The 18,284-nt window shown below is 58.5% G+C and overlaps 3 protein-coding genes and 1 long non-coding RNA gene across 8 annotated transcripts; 1 reads left to right on the top strand and 3 right to left on the bottom strand.

Annotated features, from left to right (window-relative positions):
- Positions 1–364: 364 nt before the first annotated feature.
- LOC139591463 (hemoglobin subunit beta) lies at positions 365–1,873 on the bottom strand. Its single transcript, XM_071430044.1, has 3 exons — positions 1,705–1,873; positions 1,389–1,611; positions 365–564 (listed from the first exon to the last, which is right to left on the bottom strand). Exons 1-3 carry the CDS (start codon positions 1,794–1,796, stop codon positions 436–438), a joined length of 444 nt encoding a protein of 147 aa, XP_071286145.1. The 5' UTR covers positions 1,797–1,873; the 3' UTR covers positions 365–435.
- Positions 1,874–1,985: 112 nt separating this feature from the next.
- LOC139591465 (uncharacterized) lies at positions 1,986–8,170 on the top strand. The gene is made up of 2 exons (XR_011679651.1): positions 1,986–2,869; positions 8,059–8,170. It is a non-coding gene; the product is annotated as an uncharacterized lncRNA (long non-coding RNA).
- LOC139591464 (hemoglobin subunit beta-like) lies at positions 3,583–5,608 on the bottom strand. Its single transcript, XM_071430045.1, has 3 exons — positions 5,467–5,608; positions 5,100–5,322; positions 3,583–3,809 (listed from the first exon to the last, which is right to left on the bottom strand). Exons 1-3 carry the CDS (start codon positions 5,556–5,558, stop codon positions 3,681–3,683), a joined length of 444 nt encoding a protein of 147 aa, XP_071286146.1. The 5' UTR covers positions 5,559–5,608; the 3' UTR covers positions 3,583–3,680.
- A 261-nt stretch (positions 8,171–8,431) lies between the features above and the next one.
- Positions 8,432–18,209, bottom strand: LOC139591461 (hemoglobin subunit rho). Of its 5 annotated transcripts, none has more exons than XM_071430038.1 (5): positions 16,420–16,484; positions 12,792–12,999; positions 9,536–9,632; positions 9,233–9,455; positions 8,432–8,614 (listed from the first exon to the last, which is right to left on the bottom strand). In XM_071430038.1, the coding sequence occupies exons 1-5, from the start codon at positions 16,423–16,425 to the stop codon at positions 8,486–8,488; spliced, it is 663 nt and encodes a 220-aa protein (XP_071286139.1). In that variant the 5' UTR covers positions 16,426–16,484; the 3' UTR covers positions 8,432–8,485. The 5 variants fall into 5 exon arrangements, with proteins under 5 accessions (XP_071286139.1, XP_071286140.1, XP_071286143.1 ...); XM_071430039.1 differs by having other exon boundaries at positions 12,792–12,996; positions 16,420–16,440; XM_071430042.1 differs by lacking the exon at positions 16,420–16,484 and adding an exon at positions 13,667–13,759.
- Positions 18,210–18,284: the final 75 nt, after the last annotated feature.

Genomic DNA, 18,284 nt, shown 5'->3' with positions numbered 1-18,284 from the left:
AGGAGAGACATGCAGGTTTTACAGTAAAATTCTGAGCAGTTCTCCGTGCAAAGCCTTTGGTGTGACCCCCGAGGTGGCAGGATTCTATGAACCCCATTATCTTCCCCCCCGAAAAACATGAATCCTCTCAATTTCCCTGGTCTAGGAGAGACATGCAGGTTTTACAGTAAAATTCTGAGCACCCCTGGTATGACCCCAGGGGTGGCAGGACTCTACCAACCCCACATCCTGCAGGCACAATTTCCAGAGGCCAACCCCACAGAAAGCACCAGACCCACCCAGAAGGAAGGCAGGGGTATTTTCTGCACAGCCAGCCGTGCCCCCAAGCCCTGGCTGCCCTGAGGGACACACGGAGCAGGCAGAGTTCACAGGATGAGCTTTATTTGGCTGTTAGAAGCGGTTGGGCAGCGGGTGCTGCCGCGCTGCCGCGGCTCCTCAGTGGTACTTGCGGGCCAGGGCGTGGGCCACCACACGCACCAGCTTCTGCCAGGCAGCCTGGCACTCGGGGGTGAAGTCCTTGCCGAAGTGGGCGGCCAGGACGACGACCAGGATGTCACCCAGGAGCTGTGGGGACAAGAGCAGCCTCAGCTTAGCACAGCCCCACACAAGCACTCACACTGCACCCAGGGGAGCCTCGGGAAATCTGCAGCCCTAAAAACCTCCCCCAGTTAGTCCTTTCTAATATGCACCTTAAACCTGGTCTCTGCTCTTGCTCTAAATCCTGCTACCGTAGCCAAAAATTCTCCAGAGTACTTTGGAGTAAATTTTTCTTTGTCCCTTCTGGCTTTGTTTTGGAGTTTCTCTCAGGCAGAAGGGCCGGCCGAGCTCCCAGCACAGCAGGAGACAGCACTTGGCCCCACAGAGCACAAACAAGGAGCTCACACTGACACAGGGGCATTTCTGCCAGCCCCAGCCCAGGGACAAATGGTGGGGTTAATTCCCCACTGAGACGCTCCCAGGCAAAGTTTTCTCTCTGTAGATCCTCTTTGACTTCTGGCATCCAGCTGCCATCTCCTGCTCCTCACTCATCTCTCTGTTCTCCTCTGTGCCAAACTTTGCTCTTGCTCCTTCTCTCTTCCCCCTTGGCTCAAACCTCTTCCTGCTCAACAACTGCTCTCACTTTGTTGTCCCCCTCCATTCCCTAACTGGAACCACATCCTCCCCTCCGCTGCCCCCTGCCCACCGCCCCTGTCACCTCTCAGCCCGTGCGGTGCCTCCCCTCGGGCTGCACTGGGTCCCTTCCCTCCCTGTCCCTCTGCACCTCACCCCCATGCCAGCCCCAGCCCCTCTTCCTCCCGCTCTGCCCTGGCTGGGCAAATCCCTCTGGGGGTGAGGACCAGGCTCTGGGCACCCCCTGCACCGGGGAGGGCAGTCAGGGCAGGACTCACCCTGAAGTTCTCGGGGTCCACGTGCAGCTTGTCACAGTGCAGCTCGGACAGCGCGGAGAAGGTGTTCTTGATGCCATCCAGGTTCTTGACGGCCTCCCCGAAGGAGGTCAGCACCTTCTTGCCATGGGCCTGCACCTTGGGGTTGCCAAGGACAGCGGTGGCACCGGACAGGTTCCCGAAGGAGGCAAAGAACCTCTGGGTCCAGGGGTAGACGATCAGCAGCCTGGGGAGAGACAGACAGACAGACAGAGTCACATCAGCGCTCCCATGGCTGGAGTGTTTCCCTCGGCAGGGGCAGGTCTGGAGCTGCACCTACCTGGCCAGGGCCTCGCCACCGCACTCGGCGACGTTGACCTTGCCCCAGAGGCCGGTGATGAACTGCTTCTCCTCAGCTGTCCACTGCACCATGGTGTCGGCAGGAGGGCTGCGTGTCGCACGAGGAACTCAGGCTCTGGCTCCCGGAGGATCGCACGCTGGGGAGCCGCTGCCCGGCCCCGCTTTTATCCCTGCGCGGGGCCCCTCCTCTGCCCCCTGCACCCCGTCATTGGCTGCGCCCCCGGGGGGGCCCTGGCACGGGGAGGGGACCCAGCATCGCCCAGCGCAGGGTGGGGCCCAGGCAAGGTGCCCAGAGCACCCCGGGCCTGGCTGGCCCGCCGCCCTCGCCGTCCCTGATTTCCAGCCCTGCTCGAGGGGCCATTATCTCCCCACAGAGCCCCAGCACGGCCCCGTGCGCGTTCTGCTGCAGCTCCCCTCTGGGGAAGGTGCCAGCCCTGGCGCCCCTTGGGTGTGCCAGCCCCTGAGGCAGGAGACACCAACCCGGGGCTCCTGGGTTCTCCCTCTGAATGCAGGAGGTTCTCCTTTTCCTTTTCCTGCAGGACCGGTCAGGTTTTGGCCGCTCCCTTTGCTTTCCCATCAGCTCTTTAGGAGTTTGATTAACTTCAGGATGACACTGCTAAAACTATGGCAAGGCCTCGCAGCCAAGAGGGAGCTCCTGTCTCCAAGAACCTCTTGGGAAAGGTCAGGCAGGGCTGGAAGGAGATGTTATAACCCAGGGCAAACCAGCTCCCAGTTGGCTCACAGGGCGTGAGGAGAGGTGGGAACACTGGGATTACTGGGATCCCACAGAATCCCCAAATCCCCGGGGCTGGCCCAGCCCTGCCAGCCCATGCAGTGCCAGCTGTGCCCCATGGGCACCTTGTCCCCAGCCCAGAGCACTCAGTGCCACCTGCAGGGGACACCTGCAGGGCTGGGCACTGCAAAGCTCCCTGGGCAGCCCCTGCCAAGGCCTGAGCACCCTTTCCAGGAAGAAAAAACATCTGCACAGATAAACATCTTCCTTTCCAGGAAGAAAAAGCATCTGCACAGATGTGCAACCTGACAGCGCCTGGCCCAGGGGTTCAGCAGCCTGAGGATCAGTGGAGGCCTGAGAGCTGGGAGAGGCAGCTGGCTCTCTGCTCTTCTGCTCCTGTGCCCAGCTGAAGGTGGGAGGGGTGCAGGGGGCAGGCATGGAGCTCATGGGGCACGGGAATGCCCTGCTGGGGTCTGGGTGACCTTGGAGCAGAGCGTTTGTGTTTGTTCCTGCTCACTGCAGGAGGGGCTGGGCCAAAGGACCCTGGCCAGGCTGGGGGTGACACTGCTTCCTCTGCAAGCAGCACTGGTGTTTCATGGAATCACAGAACCCAGACTGGGCTGGGCTGGAAGGGACCCAAAATCTCATCCAGTCCCATCCCCTGCCATGGGAGGGACACCTTCCACTGTCCCAGGCTTTTTCCAAGTCCCATCTAACCAAGTGTTGAGGGTTGTGTCTGTTACCTTCTGCCTTTGTTAACCTAAGAATCTTGGGAGTTTTAAAAACCCCAAGCCAACAAAACCCCACATGCAGGAAGTTACACGCCATGGCCCCAATCTCCCTGTCACTTCTCACACTGCACATTTTCTACTCCACTCACTTTGTGAAAGTTTTCAAACATTAAACCAAGCAATGTCACCTGATGTCTCCAAAAAGTGCCAGACTGTTCCTGTTTGTTCCTGTTTTTTCAGGTTTTGTCCTGAACACCCCCCTGGGATTTCCATCTGAGACAAGTTTCACTTGCCTGAAGGAGATCATGGCTCAGTTATCCCCTGTTTGTGAACATTTGCTCCCCCAGCCCCTGTCCCTCCCTCCCCATTCCCACAAAGAACCAGACATCTCCTGTTTGCTGGAGCAGCTGGTGTTTATTGGGTGGTTAGAGCCCAGCAGGACCCGAGGAGATTCCCCAGGAGTGTCTCCAGGCAGGGAGGCTCCCAGGAGGCTCAGTGGTACTCGTGGGCCAGGGCGTGGGCCACCACACGCACCAGCTTCTGCCAGGCAGCCTGGCACTCGGGGGTGAAGTCCTTGCCGAAGTGGGAGGCCAGGACCACGATGAGGATGTCACCCAGGAGCTGTGGGGAGGGAGCAGGAGCTGTCAGTGGTGCTGTCCCCAGACCCATTCCCCAGCAGGATCTGTCAGTGCTGCTGTCCCCAGAGCCCTCCCCAGCAGGATCTGTCAGTGCTGCTGTCCCCAGACCCATTCCCCAGCAGGATCTGTCAGTGCTGCTGTCCCCAGAGCCCTCCCCAGCAGGATCTGTCAGTGCTGCTGTCCCCAGAGCCCTCCCCAGCAGGATCTGTCAGTGGTGCTGCCCCCAGAGCCCACAGGAGCAGGATCTGTCAGTGGTGCTGTCCCCAGAGCCATTCCCCAGCAGGATCTGTCAGTGCTGCTGTCCCCAGAGCCCTCCCCAGCAGGATCTGTCAGTGGTGCTGTCCCCAGAGCCATTCCCCAGCAGGATCTGTCAGTGCTGCTGTCCCCAGAGCCCTCCCCAGCAGGATCTGTCAGTGGTGCTGCCCCCAGAGCCCACAGGAGCAGGATCTGTCAGTGCTGCTGTCCCCAGAGCCCTCCCCAGCAGGATCTGTCAGTGGTGCTGCCCCCAGAGCCCTCCCCACAGGAGCAGGATCTGTCAGTGCTGCTGCCCCCAGAGCCCTCCCCAGCAGGATCTGTCAGTGGTGCTGCCCCCAGAGCCCACAGGAGCAGGATCTGTCAGTGCTGCTGTCCCCAGAGCCCTCCCCATGCCCTCTGCTCTCTGGGCAGCTCACAGCACAGCAAGGAGCAGATTGTCCTGGCCCCATCCATGCACTGGGCTCCCAGCACAGCTCAGGGTCTGGCCAAGAGGGACCCCTGGGTGTGCTGGAGCCTCCCCCAGCACCTTCCTGTGCCTGCTCTGCAGGGTCCTCCCTCAGCTTCTACTGGCTTTCCTCCTTCCTTTCCCATCCCTTGCACCCTGGCTGTCCCTGGGCTCAGAAGCCTCCTGCCAGAGTGGCTGTGGTTTTCCCTTCTGGTTTAACCACTCCCTCACAGCCAAGCCCAGCTCTTCCCTCTAAACCCTGTCTCAGCTCCTTCCCTCTGGCTGCTCCAGGATGTTTCCTCTGACCAGGGCACACTGGTCTGTGCATTTCTGCCCTCTCACCTCGCCTGCCTGGCTGCCTCCCCTCACAGATCCCAGCCCCAGAGCTCCTCTCTGCTCCCCCCAGATATGACTCTCCTTTCCCCTCCACTGCCCCTACCCTCCACAGGCTCTTGGGCAGCCCCAGGGTTTCTCTCAAGGTCTCAGGGACTGTCAGACCCCTCTGAGGCCCCTGAAGCCCCTCCTGAGCTCAGCCCCTCTGCCCGGCCGAGGCTGGAGCTGAGCGTGGCTCACCCTGAAGTTCTCGGGGTCCACGTGCAGCTTGTCGCAGTGCAGTTTGCTCAGTGGAGCAAAGCATTTCTTGATGCTGTCCAGGCTCTTGATGGCCTCGCCGAAGGAGGTCAGCACCTTCTTGCCATGGGCACGGACCATGGGGTTGCCAGAGACAGCAGTGGGGCTGGACAGGTTCCCGAAGGAGGCAAAGAACCTCTGGGTCCAGGGGTAGACGATCAGCAGCCTGGAGAGAGGTGGAGGGACAGACAGACAGACACAGAGACGTTGATGTTCCAGTGATGGGAGTGTTTCCCTGCAGTGCAGGGGCAGGAGTGATTCCAGGAGTGATTCCCTGCAGAAGCAGGGGCAGGTCTGGAGCTGCACTTACCTGGCCAGGGCCTCGCCGCCGCACTCAGCGACGTTGACCTTGGCCCAGAGGCCGGTGATGAGCTGCTTCTCCTCAGCTGTCCAGTTCACCATGGTGTTGGCAGGAGGTTCCCCGAGCTTCCCTGAGCAATGCCGAGGATGTGGCTGCCGAGGCTGCCCCGGGGATTTTTATACACGGCTCAGCCTAATCTCAGTGCACGGAGGCACTGCTTGGGGCCAGGGAGGGAGCAGGGCTGCACGAGGGGAGATAGTGGCTTTGACAGCTGTCCAAGGGGGAGAGAGGCCCTGTCCCCCTCTGTCTGAGTGGGGACAAGCATCACCTCAGCCCCGAGCACAGGGGGAGCTGCCGGCCCACTGGGGGCTCCGGGCTGCGTCCCTGCTGGGGAACATCATCCCCTCGTGCCAAGTGATCCTTCACGGTGCTTTGCACATGGAATCATGGAATCCCACACCACTCTGGGCTGGGAGGCTCCTTAAAGCCCTGGAGTGCCACCCCCTGCCATGGCAGGGACACCTTCCACTGCCCCAGGCTGCTCCAGCCCGGCCTTGGGCACTGCCAGGGCAGCCACAGCTTCCCCGGGCACCCAGAGCCTCAGGGCACTCACCAGCTAAAAACATGAGTTTAAACTCCCTGAGAAAGAATTCCAAGGGCTTCTAAATTTGAGGATTATGGAGCATGGAAAAATCCGAAGGAAGTGTGCTGTGCTGGGCTGGCCCAGGGGCTGTTTGTAGCAGTGGCCACTGGTCCAAGCACCGTGCACCATGAGGCAGTGGGGGCCTGAGTCACCGGTCCCAGTGAGGCAGACACAGCCCCCAGGTGCCTGCCAGGGTGGCAGGGTGGGTGAGCCTGGTCAGGACTGCACCAGCTCTCAGCAGTCCTGCAGAGACCTGGCAAAAACCAAGGCAAGCACAGCCCGGAGTGCCAGCCTTGGGCTCACCCTGGTGCTCCATTCAATTTTATTAGAGTTAATTTTCATTATGATTGAAAATCACCTGCTTTCTGCCTTGGGGGCAGCAGGCAGCAGCCTGCCTGGGGGATTTGGGAGCTCAGGGAGTTCTCTGGGACACAGGCTGGGAGGGGAAATGTTCACCTCCATGTGCTGAGCAGGGGCAATTTCTGTAGCTCTTTTTGAGTCTGCAGAGTCAAAGGGACATCTCCTTTCCCCAGTGCAAGCCCAGCAGCACCTGACAGCTATTGCCAGCTGGTTCCCAGACAGAAAAGCAGGCCCTGATCTCTGCCTGGGATGGATTTCACTATGCTCAGGACCCTTCCCTCCAGCATCCTTCCAGGGCTGTTCCCTTTGGTGTGGATGGAAGATCTCTGAACTCCTGGAATCACAGGATCATGGAATGGTTAAGGTTGGAAGGGATTTTCAGGAGATATCATTCTCTCATTCCACCCCCCCCTGCCACAGGCAGGGAACCTTCTACTGGACCAGGTCTTGGCCGCACACTTGCCCCCTTCCCTGGACAAGAACCTTCCCTTTGGAGACAAACCATCCCAACGAGGGCCACAGGCAGCTCCAGTGAGGGCCCTCCTGCCCCAAGCAGAGTTCCTTGGTCCCTGATTGCGGCAATGTGCCTGCCAAGCTTTACAGAGCCCTTATCAGCAGCAGTGGCATCTGTGCCCAGGCTCTGTTCTGGAGCCAGGCCAGCCTCCACGCTCCTCCAGGGAGTGCAGGGCCTTGTGTCTTATCCAGCAGGTCCTGAGGGTGTCTTTGTTCCTCTTTTAAAATCCCAGAAGGTTTGCACTGGGAGGGACCTCACAGCCCACCCAGTGCCACCAGTGCCATGGCAGGGACACCTCCCACTGTCCCAGGTGCTCCCAGCCCCAGTGTCCAGCCTGGCCTTGGGCACTGCCAGGGATCCAGGGCATCCTGCATGCAGGGCTCTCCTGTACTCTCCTGACCTGTTTTTGGGTCAGGGGGCTGGCGGTAGCTGTGACTTTGCTCTGTCACAGCAGAGAGGGACAGCTGTCACTGGGAGAGGGGGACACTCTGGCTCTGTGACACAGGCATCACCCCCTTGTCACCGTCCCTAGCCCTGGACAACAGGACTGCCCAGGCACTGGTCAGAGAGCAGGATGTGCTCCACAGCACCACTGGGACATGTCCAGAGGAGAGGAGCAGCAGAATGGTCACAATGAGATCATTCATTGGGGTGGAAGGTCCCTGCTGAGGTCCCCGGCCCCTGCCCTGGGTGCTGACCCAGCCTGGGCAGCCCCAGGCCAGGGTGCTGCTGTGCACCCACCACCCAGCGCTGAGTGCTGGAAAGTTCCACAGCTCTGAACTGAACAGCTCGTGAGGAATGGTCTCACCTCCTGCCATCCTGCTGAAATGCCCTTTACTGGTGAAAGAAGCTGTGCTGCAGGGAAGCTGGATTCGAATTTTGGGCTTTTTTCCTAATTCTTTTCCTCCAGCCCCTCAGTGCTGCTGACAGGGCTGGACCTTGCCTGCCTGGCTGTGCAGGACGGAGGGGTGAATGCATATCCCTGCTAGATCAGGAGAAAGGCAGAATATTTATTCCTAAAACATGCAAAACATGTATTTCCTCATTCTGAGACACCAACATGTCTCTCCTTGTTGCTTTTTAGGCTGTTCCTGAAAAAACATTGCTGAAACTGAGATGCCTACAAACAATCTTTCAATTCCACTGAAAAGATGTGCTTCATTAAGCCAAAATGAGTAAAAAAAGTCTCTAACCCATCCTGTGTGAGAGCTGCCCTCATCCCCTTCTCTTGGGATCTTACACATTTCAAATATCAAACTCTGACCAAGATGCACCAATCCTGCACCATCACTGATGCAGAAAATGCTTTTAATCAACTTAATACATCAGTAGGAAACTATGGAGGGGTAAATTCCTGCCTAATCAGTGAATCTCTATGAATTTATATCCTTTCAGATATGCCAGGAGGAGAGGCCCAGGGCCCACAGGCAGCCACAGAGACACAGAACACAAAGAAATCCAGAAAATGAGGTTTTTATTGCCCATTACAGACACGGGTGCCTCCCGAGGCCTCAGTGGTACTTGCGGGCCAGGGCGTGGGCCACCAGCCCCACCAACTTCTGCCACGTGGCCTGGCAGGCAGGGGTGAAGTCCTTGGTGAAGTGGGCGGCCAGGACGATGACCAGGATGTCACCCAGGAGCTGCAAGGGGAAGGCAAGAGGGAAATCAGGTCAGCAGAGTGCTGGGCACCCCTGGCCCTGCACAGCACCCGGGCCCAGGGAGCTCAGCTCCCCCGTGGGTGCGGGGCCGTGGCCCAGGGAAGCTCTGCCAGCTGCAGGACAAGAGCCCTGTGCTGGCTGTGGGCATGAGTGCCCACCTGCTCCAGCTCTGCTTCCTCACACGTTTTCCAGCCACTAGACATTTTTCTGCCTTTCCTTTTTCTGCTGTGAAACCTCACACCTACTTCAGCTGAGGGTCAGTGCGAGGCCCACCTTCTACACCCCAGAGCCAGGCTTAAACAGGAGCTGGAGCAGAGGCCAACATCCTGCTCCTCTTCTCCAGCCATGCCTGCACGAGCCCCCAGGCTTTTAGAGAATCCTCCTATGTGTGTCACCACATTTGTCCTTGCAGGCCAGAGCCCAGTATTACCCTGCACTATGGAATTCCCAGCCTTCCCCTGTCCCCCAGCTCCCACTCCAGTCAGCCAGGTCCTGTTTGGTAACTAAAACACAAGCTAGTGATGCCTGTTGGAAACCCCCCAGGCACTGAGGTGCTCTGAGGAAGGAGGGACAGAGGGCAAAGCTCCAAGCACAGCTCACCCTGAAGTTCTCGGGGTCCACGTGCAGCTTGTCACAGTGCAGCTCCGACAGCTTGGAGTAGGTGCCCTTGAGGTTGTCCAGGTTCTTGATGGCCTCCCCGAAGGAGGTCAGCACCTTCTTGCCATGGGCACGCACCTTGGGGTTGCCGATGATGGCCGTGGGGCTGGACAGGTTCCCGAAGTCAGAGAAGAACCTCTGGGTCCAGGGGTAGACGATCAGCAGCCTGGGGAGAGACACGGGCAGGTGAAGCTGCCTGACTCAGGGCTTCCCTGCAGCGCAGGGCCCTCGCGCAGCTGCACCCACCTGGCCAGGGCCTCGGCGCCGCATTCCTCCACGTTGACCTTGGCCCACACGCTGGTGATGAGCTGCTTCTCCTCGGCTGACCAGTGCACCATGGTGGCTGCAGGAGGACACTGAGCTGAGCTGAGCCCTGAGCTGGGGCCGGGTTTTATGGCCTGGGCCAGCCCCTGGCCGGCCCCTGCAGCGGGGTCATTGGCTGGCACGGGCGGGGGTCCCCACCGGGGGTCCCCATGCAGTGGTCACTCTGCACTGAGGTGTGGTCACTGAGGAAAGCCTGTGAGTCCCTTAACAGACCAGGCCAGAACACAGGATCCTCTTATCTCTGTCTCCCTCAGCCCTGGCTGCTGTTCACCACAGGCATGGACATTCCGCCCATCCCTGAACAGGCACAGACCCCTCCGAGAGGTGCTTCAGAATCACAGAATTCTCTGTGTTGGAAAGCACTTTAAAGCTCTTTAAAGCTCTTTAAAGCACTTCTTTTTCTCTCCCCTGCCATGGACAGGGCACCTTCCACTATCCCAGGCTGCTCCAAGCCCTGTCTGGCCTTGGACACTTGCAGGTGTTGCTGAAGCAGAGGTCACCGTGCTCTGACTGCTCCAGCTTGACCTTCATGCCATGGAATCATAGAAACATGGACTATCCTGAGCTGAAAGGGACAGAGTCCCAGGATCCCTGGTGCTGGAAAAGCCCTCCCAGCTCCAGGTTTCCAAGAATAGCTGTGTGGGATGCCAGGCTGGGCTGCAGCTGTGAACAGGCCCCTCTGCTCTGCCCACGAGTGGGCAGTGTGAGCCCTTCAGGGGTCTCTCCCTGCTGGGAGTGAAAGGCCTTGCACAGGGACAGGGGGACCCTGCCCTGTCACAGCCCCAGCAGCAGCATCCATTTCCACGAGGACAAGCTCTGCCTACAGGCTTTTGATTGACTCTGGCTGACACCTGCATAGGTGTTTTCCTGGTTTCCACGCCTCCAGTGAAGCTGTGCCCCTGTACTCAGAAAGGCAAAGCCAGGATGCTTGAGCTGTCAGGCATCCAGACACAACCATGGACATGGAATTGTTCCAGGCCAGGCTGGATGGGGCTTGGAACAGCCTGCTCTGGGAGAATGTGTCCCTGCCCAGTGCAGGGAGCTGGAACTGGCTGATTATCCAACCCAAACCATTCCAGGATTCTTTGAATCCGTGGCTTTGGGTCTGACTCTGGGATGTTTAGGAAATCTCATCCAGACCTCTGAAATCTTCCAGTTACAGACTGATACTGGTCCATTGATCTGGGAAGGCTGGAGGGGGACTTCTTACATGGGGAGGCAGAAATAGGACAAGGGAGAATGGCTTCCCACTGCCAGAGGGCAGGGCTGGATGGGATCTTGGCAATGAGGAATTGTTCCCTGGCAGGGTGGGCACAGGGTGCCCAGAGCAGCTGGGGCTGCCCCTGCATCCCTGGCAGTGCCCAAGGCCAGGTTGGACACTGGGACTGGGAGCACGTGGGACAGTGGGAGGTGTCCCTGCCATGGCAGAGGTGGCCCTGGTGAGGTTTAAGGTCCCTCCCAAGCTGCACCAGTCGGGCATTGTGTGATCTCACTGGAGACACAGTGGCACGAGCCCATCACCGTGATCCCCTTGGGGCATTCACATCTGCAGGCACATTTAACTTCTCACCACAGGGTTCTATGAGACATTATTAATTTTTTCCACTCCTGGGCCATGGGAGAGGCATTTCCAGCAGCCCCAGGCAGGCTCTGATAGCCCGGGCAGTGGGGCTGTGTGGGGCAGATAAAAGTATCAGCAGGGCCTGGTGCTGCCTGGGCTCCTCACCTGCAGAGCAGACACACGGCACACCCCTGCTTCTCAGCAGATCTGGGCACTCCAGAAGGTGACAAATTCACCCTACAGAGCTACAAGGAGTGTGATGGAGTAGAGCAGCCCTGAATTCCCAGGCAGGCATTCCCATTCCGAGGCAGCAACTGCTCACCCAGCTGGGGATGACAATAAACGGCCTCAGTGGCCTCTGCATTTATTACCTCTCTGCAGCCTGAATTGCCTGCCATTGAAATTAAACCCAGGCTGCATCTGGGGCTGATCTTAGCAATGCACTCGCCTCGCCTCTGATAGGAGATTCATTTCAGCTCTGCAAGGCCAAGCTTGAAAAGGGAAAAGATAATGATGCTTCTCTGCTGCATCTGAACCAGCAGCAGGGGAATGCTCAGGGAGGGGCAGCAGGAGGGTGAGCTGGGACACGCAGCACAACATCAAAAACAGGCTGGAGGGGAGTGTTGACTGCAGCATTAATAGTATTTTTAAAATGTGGTTAATAAATGCTGGGTTTTTGGAGCCAGTTGAAACAGGCAGAGATATGGCTTGTGGTGAGAAGCCTGCAAGCCTGGACCCACGCTGTGACCCATCAGGGCCTGGTTTTACTGGTGTTTTTACTGTTTACTGGTGGTTTTACTGGGTTTTACTGGTGTGGGAGCAAGATGACTTTTCATGGATGAGTAATGATGGCCATAAAGAGCTGAGGGGGAAGGAGGAAGGCAGAGGAAACAGGAGGAAGAGAGGCAGAAGTAATTTCCATTCAGACAGGCCCACTCCATGCCGCTCCCCTGTTCTGATCCCTCTAATGGTTGGTTTTATCCCCACAGCAGCTCTTTAACCTCTAAATCCCTTCAGATGGGCACAACAGCAAAGGAATAACAGCAGGTGAATCAGCCTCTTAATCGTATTAGGGTCTTGTCCCTGTGCCTGGGGACTGTCTGACATGGCAGTGGCCTTTTGCAGCCACTCTGTAAATTTACACCTCAGCTCCAGCCCCTCCTGCCCCACAGGTCCCACTGGCCCATTTGGCTGTGGACAGTCTGGGCTGGCTTGAGGGCAGAGGTGATTTCCCACCACACTGCTGCTGCAGGCACCCAGGAAGGGCTGGCTACAGAATGGAGCTCAGGGCAGCAGGGGATGTCAGGAACCCCTGGAAAACTGGAGAGGGGCTGGGGACAAGGCCTGCAGGGACAGCACCCAGGGAATGGCTGCCAGTGCCAGAGGGCAGGGCTGGGTGGGATCTTGGCCATGAGGAATTGTTCCCTGGCAGGGTGGGCAGCCCTGGCACAGAGAAGCAGAGCAAAGCCAGATGGTCCCAGAATTTATGGAAGGGGCAGAGCAGGTGCTCTAAGCCCATGCAGGATGTGGTCAGTGATGAATGCAGGGAAATGCAGAACGAGTGTGTCTGAATCACCACAACTTGTACAACTCCCCCTGGCTGGGACTGGTTGTTACCTGAACATGGTGGAAAAGACTTTCTGGAAATGCAGTTTTCTCCATAGAAGGAGAGGGATACTGGGAGACACCACAGGCAGCAGAGGTGTGGGGGCTCCACAGTGGAGACCCCCAGCAGGATGGAATTGTAGAGCAGGCTGGAATTGTAGTGCCATCCCCACCGAGGGACTCTGCTCTCAGCACAAGGACATTCCTGTTTGTTTCTCTGCTGTAACAAGCAGGGGAAATGCAGCGGAGGTTAAATTAATTCCTCTCTGCCCCTAAAAAACTCCTCTCATTTCAGGATCCAGATTTAACCCTTTTAGGTCTGACTGCAAGAGGTGTGGAGCACCCCTTGCTCTGACTGCTCCAGCTTGATCTTCATGCCATGTAATCACAGAAAAATTTAATATCCTGAGCTGAAAGGGACAATATCCCAGGAAAATCCCATGGAGTTCCAGCTGTGCCCCATGGGCACCTTGTCCCCAGCCCAGAGCACTCAGTGCCACCTGCAGGGGACACCTGCAGGGCTGGGCACTGCAAAGCTCCCTGGGCAGCCCCTGCCAAGGCCTGAGCTCCCTTGCCATGGGCAAATTCCTCCTGACAAAGGACCTACAAAGATCATTGTGTCCAGCTTCGGGCCCTGCAGAGGACCACCCCAGGAATACCAACATGTGCCTCACTTCTCATACAAACATGTTTTGATTGACTTGGAGCCTTTCATGGTATTGCTTTAATTTTATAGGAAATCTGTGTCTGGAATGTGGGTCCTGGGTGACACTGCTGGGGCTGGATGCAACATAAATGCCCAGGAACCTGCTGGGCACAGCAAGAGACCTGTCCCAACCCTCTTTGTTTGTCCATCCCTGTCCCTGTGTCCCTGCAAAGGGACCCACCAGGATGTGGCACTGGAGCCCCAGTGCCACGGGCTCGAGGTCCAGAGCTGCTCCAGAGGGTGGTGACAGGGCGAGAGGCACAGGGTGAGGCCTAAGGGCCAGGATGACTGGGGAAAAGCTAAATTTTAGTGAATCTGCTTCCCAGTTATCCCTCAGCACAAGAACTCAGCAAAACCACCCAGAAAGGGGCAAAAGCAGGATTTTCATTGCAGACAGGCTCCTGCAGGACAGGCTCGCTGAGGGCAGAGCTTTCCTGGAGGGTTTGCTCTGTTCCTGGCCCTGGCTGGGCTCCATCTCAGCACAGGAGGGACCTGGGCTAGAGGGGACACTGAGGGGACACTGAGGGGAGATTGAGGGGGCACTGAGGGGGACACTGAGGGGAGATTGAGGGGGCACTGAGGGGGACACTGAGGGAGGGACACTGAGGAGGCATTGAGGAGACACTGAGGGGACACTGAGGGGAGACACCAAGGGAGGGACACTGAGGGGGCATTGAGGGGACACTGAGGGATGCTGAGGGGACACTGAGGGATGTTGAGGGGACACTGAGGGGACCCTGAGTGGGACACTGAGGGGACACTGAGGGAGGGCCACGCTGGCCAGGGAGGGCAGGCAGGGCTGAGGGAGGCAGGCGGGTTTGCCAGCTGTGCCCCCCAGCCCCATGCCCACCATGGAGCTGTCCCAGCCCCGGCCCATCCCGGGCTATCAGCCGGGACCCCCGCCCTGGCCAGCCCCCGGGGCTCCCCCCTATCGGCCCGGGCAGCCCAGAGCCCCTCCCCGGGGCCGGCCCCGATAGCCCCGGGCTGCAGCCCCAGATAAGCCCGGCCCAGGCAGCTCCGGTTGTTTGGGGCCGGCAGGGTCAGCACGGGGGTGGACAGACGGATGGACAGATCTCCATCCACACAGGATGCAGTTCTGCTATGGAATCATGCAGTGCTTTGGGCTGGAGGGACCTCACAGAGTCACCCCTGCCATGGCAGGGACAGCTCCCACTGTCCCCAGTGTCCAGCCTGGCCTTGGGCACTGCCAGGGATGCAGGGGCAGCCCCAGCTGCTCTGGGCACCCTGTGCCAGGGCCTGCCCACCCTGCCAGGGAACAATTCCTCATGGCCAAGATCCCACCCAGCCCTGCCCTCTGGCACTGGCAGCCATTCCCTGGGTGCTGTCCCTGCTGGCCTTGTCCCCAGTCCCTCTGCAGCTCTCCTGGAGCCCCTGCAGGCCCTGCCAGGGGCTCTGAGCTCTGCCTGGAGCTTCTCCTCTCCTGTCCATGGGGTACATTGAGTTTTCCTATCATGTTTTCCTCTCAGGGCAGCTGAGAGCTGTTCCAGAACAGGGGTTCAGGGTCTCCTCCATCTTTGCCCGGTGCCCCCAGTCAGGATTCACATGAACCAGGAGGATGGGACAGGACTCTCCTCAGGACCCTTCCCTCTGCTCCTGCAGCCATGGCACTGCTCTCCCCCTCCCAGAGCTCCTGTCCCCCATGGCCCCTGGGGGAGCTCCATGGACAGCCTGAGCCAAGCCCTGCTGCAGGAAAAGCACCTGAACCATGCCTGGTTGTGCTGTGGTGGCAGCAGGGGGTGCAGAGCAGGTACCCTCAGCCAGGTACCTCCAGACCCCTCAGAGTGAGGGCCTTGCTTTGCCTCAGCAGCTCCAGCACCCTTTGTGCCAGGCCAGGTGAGCTCTGAGGGGTCTCACAGTGGTGCCAGCACTGCACCTGCCACAGGCCCAGCTGGCTCTGCCTCTCACTGCTTTGCAGAAGGTTCCCTCCATCACACACCCCCAAAAAAATCCCAGCGTTGTCTGGGAACCACGAGAGCTGTCCTGGACCTCACAGGGCTGGGGCACATGCTAACAAAAGGTTTTCTGTGTGTAAGGATGGCTCCAGGTCAGGCAAGGCCTTTTCTCCTCCTGCTCATGGCATGGCACCAGCTGGGTCAGGACATTTTTTATGGGTCTTGTTCTGCCTTTACTGCCTTAAAGCTGGCAATGGATAGAGCCAGACTGTTCCATGTTGGGGCTGGTTTGGGGAGGGCAGACCTGCCCTGACTCCACATCTGATCCCAACCTGCCACTAGGTTCTTATTCAAGTACCAAAAGGGGCTCTGAAAATGGGGTAGAACCTGGGGAAGTCCCCCTGCAGAGGCTGAGGGGTTGTTTGGGGGCTGGAGGGAAGCTCTCCCTGCTCCAGGTGAGGCACTGGACCTGGTCCCTGGGGCAGCCCCTGGCAGAGCCTCTCCCACTGCCCCAACAGAGACCATGGGGCTCATCCCAGAACCTCAGGGGTCCGAGGGCTGTGAGTGAGTCAGGGCTGGCCTGAGCTCCATCACTCACTCTGCTCAGCTCTGCCCTGCACCAGCACTGGGCAGAACCAGGGAGCCCCAAACAGCAGCTGAGCTGAGGTGGGCTCAGGGCACAGAGCCCACAGACCCCGGGCATGCTCCTGTCTGAGGCTCCTCTTCACACACCCAGGCAGAAGGGGAGCTCTGAGACCCGGGCCAGGACTGGGACCAGGGTCAGGATCAGTTCCAGGATCAGGATCAGACTCAGGGCCAGGGTCAGGATCAGGACCAGGGTCAGGATCAGACTCAGGGCCAGGGTCAGGATCAGGACCAGGATTGGGACCAGGGCCAGGATCAGTTCCAAGATCAGGATCAGGGCCAGGGTCAGGATCAGGAGCAGGGTCAGGATCAGGATCAGGGTCAGGACCAGGGTCAGGGCCAGGGTCAGAGTTGGGATCAAGCTGAGGGGTCTCACCCCCATGCCCAGGACTGGAGCCCGTTCTCTGCAGTTTATGGGATGTTTATGGGCTCTGCCATGACAGACTGGTGGGATGAGTTTGCAGAGGCTCAGGGTGCTGAGTCACGGTGCTGGCCCCAGCCTGGCCGTGCTCAGGGGTGATAACTGGGGTGGCACAAACAGGAGCCTTGTGGGCAGTGATAAGGCAGCCCCTGGCCCCAGGGCAGTGTCCCCTTTCTGCTGAGTCAGACTCTGACACAGCAGAAAACATTTCTGCTGAGCCAGAGGGGCAGCCAGGGGAAAACAGACAGCTTTTTAAATGGATTCTTTATTTTGCTTAGCAGAACCAGGCGGGCAGCTCTGGACTCCCCAGCACAGGCTGCTGACTGCTGTGTCAGTGAGGGGCTCAGGACCCTCCTCTGTCTGTGGGGCAGAGCCCATGGCAGGCTCAGGAGCTCTGCATTCCCAGAGGGATGGTGGGACACGTCCTGAGACCCAGCCCCTCCTCTCCATCCCCCTTCTGCTGCCCTGCTGCAGGTCTGGGGGCAGGGGGTGTGGAAGGTGCCAGCTGCTGCTGAAGACTTCCCTGTTTCCCTGAGAGAGGGAATTTCACACCTTGTCCTCCTCCTCCCCTGCTCCCCCTGTGCTGGCCACAGGCAGGGCTCCCTTGGGGAAACTGAGGCACAAAGCAGAGTGGCTGCTGTCCAGAAATGCCATGAAATGCTCATGGCAGGGGCAGATGCGCTTCAGGACAGGGCCATGTTTGCTGTCCCATGTACTGCTCCTAGCCAGGGACACAGCAAGATAAAGTCTTCCTCAGAATGAATAGAACTCCTTAAAATGTTTATGATTCTTTAATTAGAATCATGGATGGCATCATGGCATCCCAGACTGGTTTGGGTTGGAAGGAACCTTAAAGCCCATCCATTTCTTCCCCCCCTGCCATGGACAGGGACACCTTCCACTGTCCCAGGCTGCTCCAAGCCCTGTCCAGGCTGGAGGTTCTGACTGGACAGTGATGCCCAGCCAGCCTGGGGGTGGGGGTGTAGCCAGGTGTGCCCTAGCCAAGCTCCTGCTGCGCTCCCAACCCAGCCTTTTCCACTGGGACTGGGCAGCTTTTGGGTCTGTGTGGTTCAGGGTGACCCACAGCACAAAGTGACTGTGTTTGGAAGCATGCAGCTGTCCAGGCTGAGCTCCATGGATTCAAAGGCACAACATTCACCCAGGATCTCCTGTGACCACAGCAGCTTGTGTTTTTCACAAGTCCCTTCCAAACAGGCCCTGAGAGGGGGTCTGGAGGCACCAGCACTGCCCCAGGAAGCTGCCACATTCCTAGCAGAAAGGAAAAGGCACTTCCTGGGGCAGTCACCTGTCACCTTCCAATCCACTGTTCACTTTTGAAAATCTATAAATGTTAGAATCAGGAATTAAACACTCTCTTTTTTACCTCAGAGAGCTGCATGTCCGTGTTGTTTTATTTTAAAAGCTGCCACATTCCTAGCAGACAGGAAAAGGCACTTCCTGGGGCAGCCTCTGCTGGTTCATGCCCAGGGAACCACGGACCTCTGGGGGATGCAAAAGGACCCACAGACCCTCGGGATGAGGCAAAAGCACCAACCGATTTTTTGTTGACACAAACAGCAGCAAATCCGCTTTTCCAGGCAGGGAAACTGAGGCAGGGAGGGAAGACCAGCAGGAGTGACTGGGGCAGACCCAGTTTGTTCTCCTGGGACACTCACCTGCCGTGAGACCCTGCTGCTCCCATCAGTGCCTGGGATTTCCTGCAGAGGTGCTGGGCTTTGGCTGCTCCAAGCCCATGCCTTGGCTGTTGGTTTTCTGCCAGGCAGGGTTTGGTGCTGAGCTCTGCTGTTTCTCCACCCTCA

Source organism: Agelaius tricolor, unplaced genomic scaffold, assembly GCF_023055355.1.
Source record: "Agelaius tricolor isolate 1412-34295 unplaced genomic scaffold, bAgeTri1.0.p SCAF_7, whole genome shotgun sequence".
Lineage (NCBI taxonomy): Eukaryota > Metazoa > Chordata > Aves > Passeriformes > Icteridae > Agelaius > Agelaius tricolor.
The sequence above is the reverse complement of the archived record's forward strand: the minus strand, read 5'-3'. Positions and strand labels throughout refer to the sequence as shown.

What these genes read in the sequence shown, in the direction of transcription:
- LOC139591463 (XM_071430044.1), bottom strand. Translation starts at nt 1,796, where the DNA reads ATGGTGCAGTGGACAGCTGAGGAGAAGCAGTTCATCACCGGCCTCTGG. An exon ending in GGTGGCGAGGCCCTGGCCAG is followed by an intron (nt 1,612 to 1,704) that starts GTAGGTGCAGCT and finishes GTCTCTCCCCAG; the next exon opens with GCTGCTGATCGTCTACCCCT. An exon ending in TGGACCCCGAGAACTTCAGG is followed by an intron (nt 565 to 1,388) that starts GTGAGTCCTGCC and finishes TTGTCCCCACAG; the next exon opens with CTCCTGGGTGACATCCTGGT.
- LOC139591464 (XM_071430045.1), bottom strand. Translation starts at nt 5,558, where the DNA reads ATGGTGAACTGGACAGCTGAGGAGAAGCAGCTCATCACCGGCCTCTGG. An exon ending in GGCGGCGAGGCCCTGGCCAG is followed by an intron (nt 5,323 to 5,466) that starts GTAAGTGCAGCT and finishes ACCTCTCTCCAG; the next exon opens with GCTGCTGATCGTCTACCCCT. An exon ending in TGGACCCCGAGAACTTCAGG is followed by an intron (nt 3,810 to 5,099) that starts GTGAGCCACGCT and finishes CCCTCCCCACAG; the next exon opens with CTCCTGGGTGACATCCTCAT.
- LOC139591461 (XM_071430038.1), bottom strand. An exon ending in GGCGCCGAGGCCCTGGCCAG is followed by an intron (nt 9,456 to 9,535) that starts GTGGGTGCAGCT and finishes GTCTCTCCCCAG; the next exon opens with GCTGCTGATCGTCTACCCCT. An exon ending in TGGACCCCGAGAACTTCAGG is followed by an intron (nt 8,615 to 9,232) that starts GTGAGCTGTGCT and finishes TTCCCCTTGCAG; the next exon opens with CTCCTGGGTGACATCCTGGT.